General features: G+C 35.8%; 2 protein-coding genes and 1 pseudogene across 2 annotated transcripts; all 3 read left to right on the forward strand.

Annotated features, from left to right (window-relative positions):
• The first annotated feature begins 10,058 nt into the window (after positions 1-10,058).
• On the forward strand, positions 10,059-13,507 carry LOC145800424 (uncharacterized). Its single transcript, XM_082890096.1, has 3 exons — positions 10,059-11,647; positions 11,773-12,803; positions 12,904-13,507. The coding sequence occupies exons 1-3, from the start codon at positions 10,463-10,465 to the stop codon at positions 13,343-13,345; spliced, it is 2,658 nt and encodes an 885-aa protein (XP_082746222.1). The 5' UTR covers positions 10,059-10,462; the 3' UTR covers positions 13,346-13,507.
• Positions 13,508-14,108: 601 nt separating this feature from the next.
• Positions 14,109-15,292, forward strand: LOC145800425 (serine/threonine-protein phosphatase 7 long form homolog pseudogene; annotated as a pseudogene).
• Positions 15,293-15,590: 298 nt separating this feature from the next.
• LOC145801137 (uncharacterized) lies at positions 15,591-17,952 on the forward strand. The gene is made up of 2 exons (XM_082891498.1): positions 15,591-15,790; positions 15,882-17,952. The coding sequence occupies exons 1-2, from the start codon at positions 15,602-15,604 to the stop codon at positions 16,797-16,799; spliced, it is 1,107 nt and encodes a 368-aa protein (XP_082747624.1). The 5' UTR covers positions 15,591-15,601; the 3' UTR covers positions 16,800-17,952.
• The last annotated feature ends 1,343 nt before the right edge of the window (positions 17,953-19,295 follow it).

Below are 19,295 nucleotides of genomic sequence, written 5' to 3' on the forward strand. Positions count from 1 at the left end.
TGCATCCACTTTTTGAAAATATCCATTATTTTGGAGTACTAGCAAGCATGCTCATACCTGTTTGGTTTATGTTAACATGAGTACTGTTTGCCTGGCTGACGTAGTATTCATTTATTCAACTACGTAAAACTCATGAATAAAATAACTCATTTGTTATTCCTCTCAAACACTTACGCTTTTCAGTTAATTTTTTTTTTTAGGTATACCAGATTTTGCTGAAGTCTATAGCTTCATGGGAAGTGTCTTTGATCCAGACACACAAGGCCGTGTGCAGAAGCTCAAGGAGATGGATCCTATCAACTTTGAAATTGTGAGTAAATTCAAATTTTGCCAGTCTCGATGGTCTATTTTTCAAGCAGATGATGCCTCTTAGTCATAGGATGTGTGTTTAATACTTAATTTATTATCAAATTAGGAGTAATTAGTGATAGCATCTGTACATTAGTGGCTATTGGCTCAAAACATGCCAATGTGGTTGAAAAAATGACATAACTAATAAATCATCTATAAGGATGGGGTATAAAACAGGACCTGATTGATGGTTTTGGATGAAATGGGAAGATTCATTCTGGAGTATTGTTGTTGTACCTCACGTTAAATGAGGTGAAATATTTGTTAAACTAGTAGCAATGCTGTGACATAGGTTTTTGGGCAGTAAAGAAAGAGCTTGAAGAAAATGGTGTTGCTAAAATGATTATTCCAGACCGAATTGATGATGGGAAACTATCATTAATGAGGAATGGTAGTTATCACTTGTAGCAGATGGAGAAAAAATGTATTGAAGCATCTAACATGATTTGCATTTTACCAAGTGAAACAAAACCAATGGCTGCCCATACACGGTGTTGACTTATTTCAAGGTGAAGGTATTGTTAGGAGAAAAGGAAGGCTGACAATAATTTAGATTGGAGCTATGAAGCATGGACACCTCTTTGGAGATGACGTATAGGTGTCAGACACGAACATGCACCGGACATGCTCCAAATACGTATTGGACATGTTGGGACACTTGGGACACGCTATGGATACGTTGCAACACGTTGAGGACACATTGGGGACACGCCGAAGACCATTTTTTTCAAAAACAATTAAATTATATATATATTTACCAAAATAGCATACCTAAGATTGATAAATTTGATAAAATTAAATATTTTTCATAAAATTAATATCAAATATTTAAAAATACGACATGTAATAAATATATAAAATTATATGTTTTACACGTGTCCCTAACGTGTCATGTCTTGCATTTTTCAAAAATTTACGTGTCCATCCTTTTTAGGGTTGGAGGCAGTAGAGAAGGAATGTCAATGTATGATTTATCTAAGGGATCCCCTAATATATGTTCAATGTTACACTTGCATTTAAAGATATGACATAACAAATCTTGAATAATAGGTTGATGCTTTTGGATTTTCAAGGCACACAAGTCACTAAAGTAGAATAAAGCAAACCAAAACTAGAAAAAGCTTTTGATGTTTGTAAAATTACATACTTTTAACAATAAGTATAATGACTTGCATAATTTGTAAAGGCGTCATTCTGACTGAACATAGGCCTCTAAATATTAAAAAAAGCAGTTCAACAATATTATGTAGCATTACACAATCTCTGGATTGATAGTAGGCTCGGCCTTGTTCTCTCTTTTTAGTCCTCTTCGCATTGGATCCAGCATCCCTTGATGGATATTGTATAAAAAGATAATGCATTAAATCCTTGTTCTAACCCTTTCTTATACAAGGCCGGCCCTAGGCTAAGGCCACTAGGGCCTATGTCTAGGTGTGACAACCCCGATCCATAATTAGTTACTAATCTGTAATTTAGACTGTTAACAGATGTTTAAAGATGAATTATGAGTTAATTGTGCATTTCGTGTGGTATTTGTGTTTGTGTTTGTATTTGTCAGTTATAGGGATATATGTTTGAATTTCTACTTTGTTCTGAAATTGAAGGCCTTATCGGCATCCGAACATAAAATTGACTAGGTCAACGTATAATTTAGAATTTTTAGAATTTTAGCGTAAGTTTAATTAGAATTCAATTCGGATCCAAATAATTAAAATAAATTAATTAAAATCGAGGAGGATTAATTACCCTTAATCACAATTAATTAACCTAAGCTAATTGGACCTATATAAGGCCAATATAACTTCTAGAACACACTCTAATCACCATTTTGAGCTCAAAAACGTGTAGAAGAAGGGAGAGTGAGGGAGAGAGATCAATTCAAGGGGCGAAGAGGAGATTGAAGGGAAAGATTAAGGAATTGGCTTGGAAACTCAAGGAATTTGTTACATAGAGTCCAATTGAGGAGTTTAGGTAAGAATTTAACTCATACACTATGTATTTAAGACATCAAATGTGGGAATTTAAGTGAAGTAAGAGACTAGCATGAGAAATAAGTTAAGAATGTAGAATTTTAGATCATCATAAGCTTGCATGCATAATTCAGGAAGTTTGAGCTTGAATTCCACCTCATATCTCACATGCATGGAATTATTTTTGTTAAATTTTGAGAAATCAACATGATTTTGTACAAAACATCTCATTTGTTCATGATTCAAAGAGTTTGAACTCAAAACAATGCATGCATGTATTATACATTAAGTTTAAGGGTTGGTTTTGAAGAATTGGCATGTTTTTGGGGCTTGATTTTGCGAAATGATCTACAATTCATGATGTTATACAAGTTTTCAAGTGTTTTCTCAAGTTTTGGCCAGTTTTGATGTGTTAAAGTTGAGTTTTGAACTTAGAACACAAATCTGGAAATTCCCAAGTTCATAGAGTTTGCTCGAGCGAAGAAACCATCGCTCGAGTGTACATTTCGAGCTCTCAGAAGTTTTGCAGAGTTTGATGGTTGGCTCTAGCAATCGCGATACCGCTCGAGCAACCACCCTTTATTTTCGATCTTGGCTCAAGCAACTAATATGTTGGCTTGAGCGTAAAATGAGATCTCTCAGTACTTTTACAGACTTTGCAGACCGCTCGAGCGACCAAAGTTGCGCTCGAGCAAATTGCCCTATTTTATGAAATTTTGCAAAGTGGTTTAAAGTACATTGTTGCATCTTCATTGCATCTAAGGCATTCTTAAGCCATGATTTAGGCTACAATAATGAGGATAAGGGTTAGAAACACACCTAGAAGAAATGTAATAAGTGAAGTGTTTACCGAGCGTGTGTTTCAATGTGTACTTGTCACGTGTTTGTGTAGGTCACGTGCCATAGTCCATCTGATCTGTCTAATTCGTCCAATTCACTTTTGGAGCTATCTGTGTAACAACTCTGTAAAGCTGTGTTTGACTCTTAAGTATTTTCTGACTAATATAATGTTTTCTGAAATGCTATTTTGTGAATTATGAATGAATGTCCAATTTTCTGAAATGTATTCGTGGCATTCTTAGCATCATGTGTATCTGTTATCTGTTACCTGGTACCAGGGTTTCACTTGGGTTCCATTTATGGAATTGGTTATGCATAACCACTTATCTGCTCTGTATATGGGTCTTTATGACCATCTGCTCTGTATGTAGGTCTTTGTAACCAATCTGATCTGTTAGCTCTAATAGATGTACCACGTATGACTACTTACAAAGCTGAATATGTATATGAATCTGTTTCTGATCTAAATTCTGATTTCTGAATCTGTTATGAACATCATTCATTAAACCTTTACTCTGTTATTCATTGGGTTCCAACTCACTGTTTATATTATGTATATAGGTGATTAGACGTGTGACCAGACTTGAGACTTTCAATCTGGATCAGTTTGTGTCAGCCAACTTGTGCGCCTCTCGAGAAGGTTCCAAAAGTCTTTTTGTGGTCAAGTTCCGCGGATTGTGTTCATGAACCAGTTTTAAGTTTTCTTTTTCTTTTGTTTGGACAAGTTCATGTATCTTTTGTATGTACGGCTAACGTCATTTTCTATGTAAATATAAGTTTAAATTTTCTGTTCCACATAAGTGTGTACAGCTCTATGAACATTGTATTTTAATATTTGCTTCCGCTAGTCCCTTATATTATGAATTTGTTTTATAGGCATTCGGTAATCTTAGGATTACTGGTCAGTTACGATGCTAAACCTATAGAGACGGGTTTGGGTCGTGACACTAGAGCCTCCCAAATTTGTTAGTTTTATATTACATTAAAAGTTCAAAGCCTAATATTGTTTTATTGTACGAGGCCCAGTCCAAAAGGCTGCTTAAAAAAATCTGTTGGGCCAAATTAAAAATATATATATAATCATTGTTAGGCTCAATTAAAAATTTATATAATTAGTCCGAACAAATATATATGATATAATGAGTACAATTAGAGTCCAATGTCAAGATTTTAATAGAATAAATAATTTTATCTTAATTTTTTTGCATCTCTCTTTATCATATTATAATTGAATAATTTTACCTTATTTTCTTTTCCTTAATTTTGTTTGCCTAATTTTTTTGCCCTCTCTCTTTCTCATAATTTAATTAAAAAAATTTGCCTTAGTTTTTTCTCTCATTTTTTTCCAATAATTTGTGTTTTGTTGTCAAATAATTAGTGGATTGTAATTTGTGTGAATTATAATTGTGGTATTAGATATCATATTACAATAACGTAATTATTTTGTTATCAGATATCAGTGAATTATGTTGTTTGTGTTGATTATTGCTAAATTATAAAACAAGAAGACGCTATTTTATCTCTTTTGAGTATTTGTAATGATTTTTTCGTATCTTAATATATGAAAATAAATTTTAATAATTATATGTGTAAGGAAATTTTTTGTAGCTACTAAATAATAAAAAAAATTATTGGCAACTTATCATTTTATCTATAATTTTTTTATAAAAAAATATATATAGGAGGGCTACACTTTCAAAACCTACCTAAGGCCCCATGAATGTTAGGGCTTGCCCTGTTCTTATATAAGGTGGAACTCTATAAGAGCTTTAGCTGAATGGTAATTGCTGGTTTGTAATTCCTTCCTTGCCATTCTTATAGTTTGATGGCTCCTCCTGCTGTTAGTCATCACAATAGTATTTTGGACAGCCCAATGGAATTCTTTATACTTCTTTTGCATTCTCACAAAAAAAAACTAATATTTAATGGAGACAGAAGAAAGTGTGTTTGGTTAGTTTTTGATTACTTTTTTAAATTTTCATTTTTTTAGTTATCTTTAGTAAACTTTTTCATATTTGACTATATTTTTTTTTCCCTTTTAGATGCCCTTAAAAAATAAAATATTTGTAAAAAATAGTTAATTGAAGGCCAAAAAGGGGGGCCATTTCCCAATATAAGCCATTTTTGTATCGTATTTCCAAAACTAGGCCAACTTCTGACGGAATTCCAAAACTAGGTTAAAACGCTATTACTATTCGCGCTTTCACTGTTAGGAGCGTAAAAGTAGGTGAACAGTAAAATCGCTATTACAAATAGCGACTTTGATTAATAAGTCGCTATTACAAATAGCGCTTCTAGGGTTTGTTAAAAACGCTTTTCCTAACAGCGCTTTTTTTAAAATAAAAACGCTATTCGTAATAGCGATTTTAAGAAAAAATTTTCCCCGGAAAAAACGCTATCGCTAATAGCGATTTCAGTACAAATTCTTTTTGCCAAAAAACGCTATTTGTAATAGCGATTTCATTTAAATGAAATCGCTTTTTGTATCAGCGTTTTCAAACTCCTCATATATACGAACAAACCCCCCCCCCCTCACCCCCCCCCTCATTTGCATACGACTTAGGTTTTTTTGGCTCTCTCTGCTCTCTGCTCTGCTCTCGCTCGCTCTCCCTCTCTCTGCTCTCGCTCGCTCTCTCTCTCTCTGCTCTCGCTCCATCTCAGCTCGCTCTCGCTCTCGCTCTCTGTCTCTGCTGTCTGTCTCTCTCCGTGGTATGACATTAACCCTAATTTTATGTATTTACTTTTTGTGTTTGTTTTGTGTTGTATTTTTTTGTCAATGTTAGGGTTTTACTTGTGAATTATTAAATGTGTTAGGGTTTTTATCATTGTGGTTATGAAATTAGGGTTTGGAATTTTTTGGCATACGGGTTAGGGTTTTTCTGTCAATGTTAGGGTTTTGAAATGAAATTGAATTTTTTGGAATCATGGTTAGTTTTTGAATTTTTCTGAAATTTTTATTGGTTTATCAAAATAAAGTATTTTTAATTTGAAACATATACTGTCATTATATAATTTGTAAATAAAGTATTTTTATTTATTTGGTTTTTTATTTTTTGGAATAAATTGAAATGCTTTATTTTTTTTGTAATATTATAGCATCAATGGATTTTATTTTCTTTTGGTTCTAATATTATAAAATTAATAGATTAAAATCTAATTGTAAGTGAAATTCAATAATCTATTTCAAAGAATTGTTTCAAGTTAAATGAGCTTCCAAATAAAGAAAGTAATATTATTTATATGATTTATAAATTTATATTTTATTTATAATGAAATATTAATGTTTTTTGTTTTTTTATTCAAGAGGATACTATCATTTTATTTTGTTATGTTTTTTTTTATAAATTAGTTAATTTCATTATTTGAAATGTGAGAACATTTTTGTCTATGTACAAAAATATCTAAGTTTCATCATATTTATTTCTATTTATGTTTGACATTCTCCTATACAAATGAAGATAGTTAAAATAGAAATCAAAGCATGTAAATGTCATTAATTTGGGAGAAATTGTAGAGGTCAAGACTCGAGACCTGCATTGTGATACCCAAGAGACAAAGGATCCATGTTTCTTTGGGACTATTTAGGGGTTTTGTTTATTGGGTTTTGAATGTGTTAGGATCACATATGGATGACCTACCCCAAAAAACAAATTAAATTAAAATTTTAAAAAAAAAAATAGGAAAGTTTTGTCACATATGTATACTCTGATTAATTTAAGGGAGAGAGAATTACATGGAGGATCAAAATATTTTACATATCCTCATCTCTTGAAAACGTGATAAGATTCACTAAATGCTAGATTTAATATAATTTGATCATCCCAAAATTTCATGGACCGTTACAACAAAACCAAAATATTAATAGGGCTACCCAAAAATAAAATAAAAAATAAAATGAACATAAACAAATTTCAAGGTTTCAAGTCAAAGAAATAGTCATATAAGATAAAATAAGTTATTTTATTCATATAAGACAAAATGTTATATCTAAATCATAAATATTTTATTTTTTCTCTCATAAAAGTCAAAAAAACATATCACTAACGACATTTTTTAGCCCCAAATTAAATAGTAAAAAAATCGACTCATATCCAAACAAACCCTTTTTGTCAAAAAATCGACTCATATCAAAAAATCGACTCAGATCTCAATCTTGATTTTTTTGTTGGAATGCAGTAAATGACAACACCCTAAGATTATGTTTCTTTATCTTGACAAAAAGAAAATGAGGTGAATTTATTTATTTCTCTTGGTAAATCCAAGGCTCGGGTACAACAATAAATGACCACATTAACTTAATTCACAAGTCTTTTAATAGGTGTACCAAAAACTTGAAATCAAATCTAACCTTCAGCCGAAAAAAAAGAAAAAAAGAGAGTATTTTTTTCTCTTTTTACAATCAATTCTGCAATGATAAATCTAATACAACTTTGATTAAGAAAGTGTCTCATTTGTCAAGTCAATCAATCTCTTAAAACTGAGTTTGAATTAAGAGAAAGAAAAATGTGAGTAAAATAAAATCTAATTTGTTCTTCTATTTTCTTTTATTTTATTTTCTTTTCTTTTCTTTTTTTTTTTCTTATTTTATTTTATTTTTAATCTGTGTTCAAAGTTATGATTCAAACACAATCATAATCAAGTCAAATGAAGGGAATTCATGAACAAGTGAAAGAGCTACTCATCATTATGCAAAATCATAGACTGGATTTCTATTGGGCAATTAGCTAATTTAGCTGTAATATATATAATTTTAGGATGTATGTAAATAGTGTTATGCCTTCTAAATTTAATTTTTGTGAATCTTAGGTTTCGTTTGGCATGTCATGTTTGGGCTAAAATAGCTATAAAAAGACTCTTGAACAACAAGCTAGTTCTTTGTTTCATACTTTTGCGAAGTGGGTTTATTAGTAGAAAGAAGAATCTCCAATGTCCACCCATGAATTACTATGTATTGCACCACTGGCATTGGACCCAAAAGAAAAATATTTTGAATATTGAATAAATTTGAATATTTTGAATGTTTATATTTTTAAATTTCAAATCAGGAATTAGAATTTTTAAATTTTGTTTGTGAATGAAAATGTCTATATTTTGAATATTGAATAAACCAACGTACATTTGTTGAATTGGAAATTGTTTTTTTTTTCTTGTGAAGAGGAATTAAAAGGAAATTAGGGTTTTAAAAGTAATTTTTTTTAATTAAGAATTGCGATTAAAAAATCCGAAATTCATATATTTAATTTTGACTATATTTTATTAAAAAGAAATATTTTTATTGGTTTCTCAAAATATTTAATTTTGACTCTATTTTATTAAAAAGAAATATTTTTATTGGTTTATCAAAATATTTAATTTTGACTCTATTTTATTGAAAAGAAATATTTTTATTGGTTTCTGAAAATATTTAAATTTGACTGTATTTGATTTAAAAAAAAAAAATTTGGTTTAATTTCGTTTGGTTTATTTCACTATATTTGGGGTCATATTTGGGGTCAAGCAGCCAAAATATGATTAAAACATTTAATGAGCTGAATTTGTAATACATATAATAGTATTCTAGTACAAATTAAAATTTTATGATAAAACTGAAGAAAATTTGAGAAAGTTTTTGAAATGGGTATTGAACGAACTGACTTATCGTCTTTTTCACTTTGTGATTGTCCACTACCATTGAAAATGAAAATCTACTTTGGCTGCTATTTTAGAGTAGTTACAATATATGCATGAAAAGAGTAATAAATTATTTTAATTAATAGTCCATAGCAATTTCGTACGTAAGAAGGGAAAAAAAAAAAAATTGGCACTTTGATGGGTAAGCATGTGTTTTGTAATACCAAATAATTGGTACGGATGGCCCGATAGATTCACATGGATAACTATCCAAAATGTAGTCCATACATTTAACCACCAACTTCAATTGAATTATCTGTAATTATTTTTTTGTTTTTGTATGTGTAAGAAAAAAAAGGAGTAAATAAATATAATTTTTTTCTTACTTTTCAGAACGATCCAAAATGATCCAAAATCAAGTTTTCTTACTTTTCAGAACGATCCAAAATGATCCAACATGGAAACACTTCAAATAATCAACTCGTGCTCTGATACCACTCTATCACGACCCAAACTCGCTACTATAGGTATGACCGGCCAGTAATCCTAAGATTACCGAAGGCCACTTAAATAGATTTACAAAATTAGGGGTTGGCGGAAGCAAATATCATAATTATTCTGTCCATAGAGGTGTGCAGACATATATGCATGAAAAGAGTAATAAATTATTTTAATTAATAGTCCGTAGCAATTTCGTACGTAAGAAGGGAAAAAAAAAAATTGGCACGTTGATGGGTAAGCATGTATTTTGTAATACCAAATAATTGGTACGGATGGCCCGATAGATTCACATGGATAACTGTCCAAAATGTAGTCCATACATTTAACCACCAACTTCAATTTAATTATCTCTAATTTTTGGCCATTATAAATTATCTCTGTAATAATTTTGTTGTTTTTGTATGTGTAAGAAAAAAAAGGAGTAAATAAATTTAATTTTTTTCTTACTTTTCAGAACAATCCAAAATGATCCAAAATCAGTTTGTTGTTTTAATTTTATAAGAAAGCCTCTATGCCCTCTACAAAATGGACGAGGGTTACTAGTTCACATAGGAAATAACTTTGTCATTAAGGTCCGTAATGGCACAAGTTGGAGCAAATCAAATTAACTTATATTTTCCATAAATCTGAACAATTACATCACCAGGTTAAAAAAATCTCTCTCAATGTTTGCACCCTGTATTTTATATTGTCCAAATCAATCGCGTCACCCTCTACTAAATATCTGTCAACCTATTTTATTTTTCGCCACTATTCGAAAGAATTAAGACAACATGTATACTTCTTGTTATGTGTTTTTTAGATGAAGACAATAGAGCAATGACAACAAAGAACATTCACGTTGAAAAGATAAGAGTCTTCACATACGAAGTAAATGAGACACAATATGTAACTCCACGTATAGATGAAATCTCAGCTGTTCTGTTATACGAATAAAAATAAGTGAACAAGATTATTGAATAAAAAGTAATAATCAAGTTGAGACACAAATATATAGTTGACAAAATAGAAATTGAATTAATGTTTCACCTCTACAGTTCCTTCAACCCTGGAAAATATAAATTGATAAAAAATTAGAGGGTTGCTTTTATTTGTGGCTTCTGCAAATTTTAATGTTTATTTTACAAGTACAATTCAATATATGTATATTGTTGATATTTTAATATTTATTGTTTCATTGAAGCAAGTATATGGCAACTGTTCCAATTATCTTTTACTGGGGGGGAAACATAATTCGGGATCCCGATGAAGGTGTGTCATATGATGCTGAGCCGAAAGGGATATATATGGTGCAACTTGGCACCACACTTGGCAATTTGGAGGAGATGTTTATGTCCAAGGTCGCAAGTTACGGGGAAACAGTCCGATTGATCTTCAAATGTAGATATCCTTATCGCCAGTGGCAAGCAACCAGCAAATACAAAATATTACCGATAAATGACGATGAGGCGTTGAACACCGTTTTAAGTATCGGTGGAAATTTCGAACCACCAAATTGTTTGGAAGTGTACATTCAGAAAGAGGTTGTACAGAATCTTCCGAATGTAACACAGATGGAATCGCATCCGTTCACTACATTGCTGACACATGGGGTTGACACGACAGCATTTCAGTCTCCTATGTATGAATCAAATGAATGTTATGCAGCTGGCTACACACAACAGACATTTCATGGCCATGGTGGAGAATCAAGTTCACATGGTGGATACGAGACTGAATTTCACAATAACACCCAAGATGTGCCCACCTATAGCCATCATACGACTCCAGTTGAAGTTGCTGGTAATATGGCTGAAACGGTTAATTTTGTGCAGTTTGCTGATAGTGACATGTACGGTCCTGATGTCGCCCTAGACAATGATGAGAATGAAATGTGTGATGAAGAAAATTTATTGGGCGGATCAGATGATGATGATGATGAAGAAGATGATGTCGACGCTCCCGTTGATATTCAGAATGCCCCCATTCCACCTAGACCTGAAATCCCTTTCTTTGAAAACATTCACATGGGTGGTGATTTTGACATTAGTAACCGCGATGTCGTTCCCCGTAACCGAATCTGGAATGCTGAAAATCCAGAGTTGGACAAAGGGATGGTTTTCGTTGATAAGAAGCAACTCGTACATGCTGTCAAATTGTACCATGCAACAAATAATCGAGAGTACAAAGTCGTAACCTCCAAGCGAGACGTTTGGGTGTGTGCTTGCAAGCACGACTGTAGATGGTGGTTGCGTGCATCTCTTAGTAAGAGACATGGGCTTTTTGAAATAAAGCAGTATAGGGGTCCTCACCATTGTTTATACCCACGAACGAATAGGGACCACACAAATATTAGCTCCAGTTACATTGCTTCTCATCTTTTGGGACAAGTTGCGGTGAGTATACAAAATAAATGTTTACATTTATATACACATTGTTCATTTAAAGTGTTCACACCAAAATTGTGTCTTTAAAGTGTTCACACCAAAATAATCTGACTCATAGGTATTGTTGTATGCAGAACGAACCTGATATGCCCATTAAGAATGTCATCGAAGACATAAAAAAATCCATGAACTATACTATACATTACAAGAAGGCGTGGCATGCAAGGGCAAAGGCAATTCGAATGGTATTCGGAGATTGGGATGAATCATATATGATGTTGCCTAAATTCATGTATGCATTACAAACATCTAATCCTGGTACCATCGTGCAATGGAAGCATAGATATACCGGAAATACAACCATTATGCCCGTTTTCCACTTTGTTTTTTGGTCTTTCAAACCCGTCATCGATGGATTCAGACATTGTAGGCCTGTTATAACCATAGATGGTACATTCTTACACGGGAAATACACTGGTGTGTTGCTTGTAGCAACGATTGTCACCGCCAATGGCAAACTACTACCGCTTGCATTTGCTGTTGTCGACAAGGAGAGTTTGGAGTCTTGGTCGTTCTTCATTTCAAATATCAAGGAACATATTGTCATGGACCGACAGGGAGTGACTTTGATATCCGATCGAGCTGAGAGTATTTTAGCTGCTGTGAGGCGGCATTGGTTGAATCCCTCGCTCCAATTTGTTGGATATCATCGGCACTGCCTTCGACATGTTTGTAGTAACTTTAACACTACGTTCAGAAATAAGGAGCTGAAACAACTTCTATGGAAAGCAGGAAGTGCTCATCAACGACGAAAGTGTAATGGTTACTTACAACAAATACAGGCTATTGACCAAGAAGCCATCACTTGGGTTTACAAGATGAATCCTGAGGAGTGGGCCCTTTCGTATGACGGTGGGCATCGCTGGGGGGTATTGACTAGCAATGATGCAGAGTGCTTCAATAGCGTCTTGAAAGGTGCAAGGAACTTACCTATCTCAGCTATGGTAGAATTTACATTTCGGCGGCTTGTAAAATATTTTGACGAGATGGGAGCCCAAGCTGAACTAGATGTACGAAATGAGTTCCAATACCCTAGACAGATGCAAAAAACTATTGAGGATGGCATCGCAAGGGCAAATACTTTCAAGTTGATATCATATGACAGGTTAGTTTGTAATATAAATTAAATTATTGTTATTATGTTGTCAATTTAACTACACCTAAAAACATGAACTTCATTAGTTTCTACTATAATTTTTTTATAGGCCACGCCGCGTGTTTGAGGTGCAAACATCTTTTCGCCATGGACGAGGTCGCAATACACAAATTGTGCGGATGAATCAACCCACGTGCAGTTGTGGGAAATATGAGATACGACACTATCCATGTTCTCATATGCTCGCTGTAATGTCTGAATGCGGTGACAATCCATTCGAGTACGTTGATCCAGTATATAGGCTTCCTGTATACATTAGAGTTTGGGAAACTAAATTCAATCCAATACCGCATCAAGATTATTGGGCTGATCCGCAGTGGACTTTAATGCCTAATGTACTGCGTCTGCGACAAGTGAAACGGGGTCGTGCATCTATGTCTCGTATTCCGAATGAGATGGACATATCAGATAGGCGTTTGACCGCTCGTTGCAGTGAGTGCCAGCAGACAGGTCATGACAGGCGAACATGTCCGGCGCGACTTGGTCGATGAAGACTATGTAATACTTACATATTGTAATAGATCTTTTTGTAATTATTTATTTGTAATAGATCATTTTATTTTCTTTTGTAATTCATTATTTGTAAACGGGGCCATACATGTAATAGAACATTTTTTATTTGTAATATATCATTTCTGTTGTTTAATTCTTTATATATTGTAATTGTTTTATTTGCTTGACGAAATTTACAACTATCATAGTTTTTATTCTCTACTTCATTGAAAATGTTTATTACAGAATTTTGTGAATTTCATGTACGTAATTTACAAATTTTTTATTTTATTGCAAAACAAAAATTACAAAATCAATAATGAAGTTGTCGAATATGCCATAAATGTAACGAATTTTGTCAAATATGTCAAAATCAATAATGACGTTATGTCAAATATGCCAAAATCAATAATGAAGTTTTGAAAAAAAAAAATTGATCATTCCATTTTTTTTGTAAATATTGACATACAAAAACTATCCACATGTTATTGGTCATTATTAAGCTTATGTAACTGATATCGTAAAATGACTTTGTAAAAGATTTTTATATTAGTCTGAAGCATAGATAACGATAGGTTATGTTGAATTGTTTATCATATTTAATGGGCACATAATATGCAAACTTTTGATTTTAGTTAATGGCACACAAATTTATACTTTTAAAATAATCGACCACATTTATTTTTCAAGTCGTCATGTACATAATAATTTCAGCTTAATTGATATAGTTAAATTACATGCTCACCAATACAGTTTGTGAAAATGTATTTGTTTTTCAACTGTACAGGCTTCATGGCACATCTACCTGATGAGGTCCCCCTTTTTAGTCATCCACATCGGGCTGACAGTATATGGGAGGACCCGGTATGCAATAACGTTTGTTGGACTTTACGCGTACAATGAAAATACACTGCATTTTGTTTTTCATTTCCTTGATAATGCTATAATTTAAAATACTCATTCTGTTATGCAGGACCAGTCACGCACCGTGGTGGCATGCCGACGGGGAGATTCCGGCCTGTGGGATCGTCCATTGCACCATAGAGTCTTGCAGTGTCTACTACGCGCGGGATTCTATGGTGTATATCGTATAGGCCATATCAGACTGGACCACCCACTCATTACTGCTCTCGTCGAGAGATGGCGCACAGAGACTCATACATTTCATTTCCCGACCGGTGAGGCCACCGTCACATTGCAGGACGTATCTGTCCTATACGGTCTACGGATTGATGGGCGAGCAGTTACTGGACTTGACCCATCATTGACGACGGAGCAGTGGATAGCGCTATGTGCTGAGCTATTGGGAGTAGCACCTACACCTGCAGACTTACAGGCAGGTAGAGTGAGGGTGAGGTGGCTGTCGGAGCATTTTCAGGGCGATTTTCCAGATGATGCTGCAGATGAGTTAGTACAGCAGCATGCGCGAGCATATATTCTGTGGCTTATTGGGGGGGTACTTCTCCCTGATAAGTCACAGAACCTGCTCAAGCTGATGTATTTGCCACTGTTGAGAGACATTGACGTCATCGGCCAGTACAGCTGGGGCGCCGCGGCTTTGGCATGCTTGTATAGGATGTTATGTCGAGCCACTCAGGTGGGTGTGACTCAGATCGGAGGACCCCTTGTCTTGCTACAGGTTAGTAAGAATTTTATTACATGTCAATTCATATTGTATGGCATATATCAGTATTGTAATTGCGTTCAAACTATTGCAGATTTGGGCGTGGGAGAGATTGATTCGCATTGCCCCGGCTAGGCGGCAAGTAGTTGCTCCTGGTGAGGTTCCCATCGGGCAGGGAGACATGCAGATGCCGGCCGGACCTCGAGGTAGCCGATGGAGGGTTGACATGAGCCACGAGGTCGTATCGACCCACGTAGTGGTCGTGTATAGAGACCAGCTTGACCGGATGATAGACGACGAGGTATCAAATTTATATACCTAAATTTTAATTGTCATATGGACTGTATACGTTTATGACCGATTTTTAATAGACTTGTCGTTATTGTAGTTTATCTGGCAGCCTTATGCTGATGTCCTGCACACGCTCCCAGACTACTGCCGCCTAGGTGTGGATATATGGATGGCGAGAGTACCACTCATTTGTTATGACGTGGTTGAGTGGCATCTCCCTGATCGTGTCCTCCGACAGTTTGGTCGGGTCCAGCCCGTGCCGGATCGATGTGACACCGAGTGGCGGTTGCATGCGACGGATAGACGTGGCCGAGGCAGCACGGACTGGAGTCAGCATCATATGCGATACATACAGTTGTGGGATGCCCGTCGCGACACTATTGTACAGGCTGACTGGAGCGATGGGGTCCTCCCCTCTCCCGACCCTTACATGTTGTGGTATCGGCGACATACACACCTACTTGTCGGTAATCCGAGCCACCTGTCCGAGGACGGATATCAGGGAGTTGGGCCTTCTCTCGAGTCATTGGTGAGTAGCGTACTATATCTCCGATAATTGTTAATATCATAATTGATTATTTTCAGTCAACTATAGCCTAATATATCTATTTTTTTGACAGGTGGTTCGAGCTGGGAGGTCATATCACTTGGCTGAGGATGCTATTTTCAGACGTGATGGACAGCTTGGTCTGCAGGCCCTTGTAGAGATCAGAGAGTTATTGTACGAGGGGATCCAGCATGCCCATCGGGTAGATCGTCTGCATTTTGGGGACTACGGTGTACACACTGCAGCAGCTGCTCCAGACACATCAGTCCCGTCCACGTCAGTGCCTTCCAGTTCAGCGCCAGCCACAGCAGGTCCTTCGACTTCAGGCACCCCACCACATGATACCCCATACATTTCTCCATATTCCCCACACGTACATCTTACCCAGCATGCTGACCCTGACCCTGATTGGTCACCGCCCCGCTTCATACATGATGTTATTACCCCACCCACCCAGTTACATCCTACTTTTCTGGGGAGTACTTCGACCGCCCCCCCGTTCATGCATGATGTTGCTACCCCACCCACCCAGTTATCACCTGCTTTTATGGGGACTACTTCGACCGCGCCCAGGAGTACACATGATGCAGTTCTCACTGACATCTCACACATTGATGATGAGGGCCATATTGAGCCCCCCCCCAGAGCGCGAGGGAGAGGTTATGGTCGTGGGGGACGTCGCGGCCGAGGTCGGGGTGCGGGCAGAGGCAGAGGTCGTGGTCGAGCTGCAGATCGTGATACAGTTGCACCAGACGAGGGAGTGGGAGTTTCACAGCTCACAGCAGTATATGATCTACAGGCACAGGCAGGATCAGGGGCATCAGATGCAGGAGAGGGGGGGTCACACTCACACTCACAGGCTCCGCAGGCAGTCAGTGGAGGGCAGCATGTAGGGGAGAGAGTGCCAGATATTCAGAGAGTCTACCGTAGGAGACCGAGGAGGGAGATCCACGGTCGGGGTTGTGGGACTGGGGGCAGGTTAGGGCATTAGCGGTTGCGATATGGACTATATAGGTTTTTTTATTTTTTTATTTTTTGTTTGTATGTGTCAAACTTGTACAGCTGATGTAAGTGTCATACTTATTTATTCGCAATTATCATTTCACAATTTTTTATTCTTATTTATATTGATGAATCACACAAATCTGTTTCACATCTCTACCCCTCTCTCATTATCCGTAATTTAGGAGAACATAAATTACAAACGCGTTTGGTTTGAACAAAATGTGTAAAGAAGCTATAAAAAAAATGTTCGTTGAAGGCTAAAAATAATTGAAATATCTCGTTTTATTGATAAGTCATGGATAAGCATTACAAATTGCATGCATTACAGAAATGCCCTGGGCGTTCATCCAAACAATTTCATTCATTATCATCATCATCTGACATCTCAATATCAGATTCATACATAACATCCATGCTCCAGGCGTAGTACTGGTGTGCATCATCCATTAACCCATCTTCGGCACGCTCATTTGCGGTCTTCATTAGTTCAGACCTCTGCAAACGTTGTGTCATGCGATTAACCTCGTCGCGGATACGATGCAATGCCCTTTGCAACAACTGTGGAGTGTCAGTTGGCATACGCATGGCTAACCGGCGAGGAAATTTAAGATTAACTTCACGGCATAGCTCAACGAGAACGTTTGCTCGAGTTTTGCGAAATTCCCACTCAGCTCTCATGGTATTGACGGTGGCACGTGAGTAACGCAAATTTGGATTTAATGGGTATTGAAATTCATCTCCATCTGCAACCCAATAGCGACCCATTGCTGAATATAGATCAACCACCGTATATGTCATGATCATATCGGTAGAAATAGCTGTAAAACTTTTGTTGTGGTATGCTACGATATTTATACCATATACACACATGGTACCTGTGTGTATGCAATTTCCTGTTCGATCACATGCATGCCACTGACCTTATCCAGTGGATACGGCTGTCAGGACTCGACTTTGTGCAGTCATGAACGAATCAACGGCCTGTAGCATCGGCTATTGTGCCGAAGATGCAGCGATGCCTGTGACTTTGTGCATAATTGCAATGGGCACAGTACGTAGGAGGCATGTGACTTTGTGCAGTGATGCAATGCTGCATGTCACTTTATGCAGTGATGCAGTAATGCATGTGACTTTCTTACTTTGCCATGCTTGTATACGTTGTGACTTGTTTCTTGACATTACGTGATGCATGTGACTTCTGCAGTGCAACTTACATGCTTTGTTTTTTCCGCACATTTCAGAATTCATCTAAGTCACATTATTATGACTGTGAAAAGAAGCAGAAATGCTATTATGTTGGTAAAAAAATATGATGGACGATTGTGTAATGACAATAAAAATCGGATGACTGTGAAGTTCTTTAACTGAAAATAAGATAAAATATAGGCACCAACGTTCCAATCGTGTTTACCTAGCAGGTGACCATTTTGTTATGTTGGTGAGAAAAACAATGATAGTTTATGAACAATATGACTTGAATACAAAGAAAATTTCATTTTTCGATTTGATTTATAATTTCTCGAAAACACTTATACGTACTGAAATCGTCAATTCCAAGTGAGTACTTATTGTATTACAAAAGTAAGCATGACAAAATAGTTTCATGTGCCGATATGACAACTCACTGCATTTTGTTTTATTTGACAACGCACTGCTCGAATATGAAGGGATAGCATTGTGATTCTATAGCCTACAATTATTATTTTATCTTACAACCACATCCGTGACTACATCACAGGTACACAAAGTCACGGGTAATCAAAATTACATGAAATGAACAACATCAAATAATATCACGTGTATCACTTATTCCATAGTGCCCTAGCACCACTATCATGTCTATAAATACCCCAGTATGATGTTTGTTGAAGGCATAACAATAGTAATAGATATACAATTACTATTATTATTATTATTTTTAATTTTATTAACAATGTCTTCAAGAGGTGCAGGAAGTTCACGCCAGCAAAGAAATCCGAAAGTGTGGCTGCTACCTCCATTTATGTATGACTACAAGAGCGAAAAGTACTCAAGTCCGAAGGATTATTATGCTGGTATCCGAGCAGAATGGGCGTTCAGGGTAACGGAGCAAGAAGGATTGTATAATGATCTACGTAACTTTGGGGCACCGGTACCTCATCGTCGTTCATTGACCATGGCTAGACGAAATGTGAGTGACTATGAAAAAGCAGTTAGCAGAATTAAGAAGGAGAACAACAGGATGTTGATGCGGAGATGTCGACATTTCATGCTTCAGCTAGCCACTGAAATGGCAGAAGCAAGCAACAGAGATTTGACAATGGTTGAGCGAAATAATGTCTTCAACAATGAAAAATATCTCTCTGACTACTACATGTCAGATGATGAATAAGAAATCAAACACCGTTATCTTTCATATGTTCGTTCCTAGAGTGTAAGACAACGTTGTTGTTGGTGTAACGTACGGATGTATTTCAAGTATTTTTGTTATGCACCTGAAGTT

The sequence above is a fragment of the Camellia sinensis genome, chromosome 10 (genome assembly GCF_055761805.1).
Source record: "Camellia sinensis isolate YWXY chromosome 10, ASM5576180v1, whole genome shotgun sequence".
In the NCBI taxonomy this organism is placed as follows: Eukaryota; Viridiplantae; Streptophyta; class Magnoliopsida; order Ericales; family Theaceae; genus Camellia; species Camellia sinensis.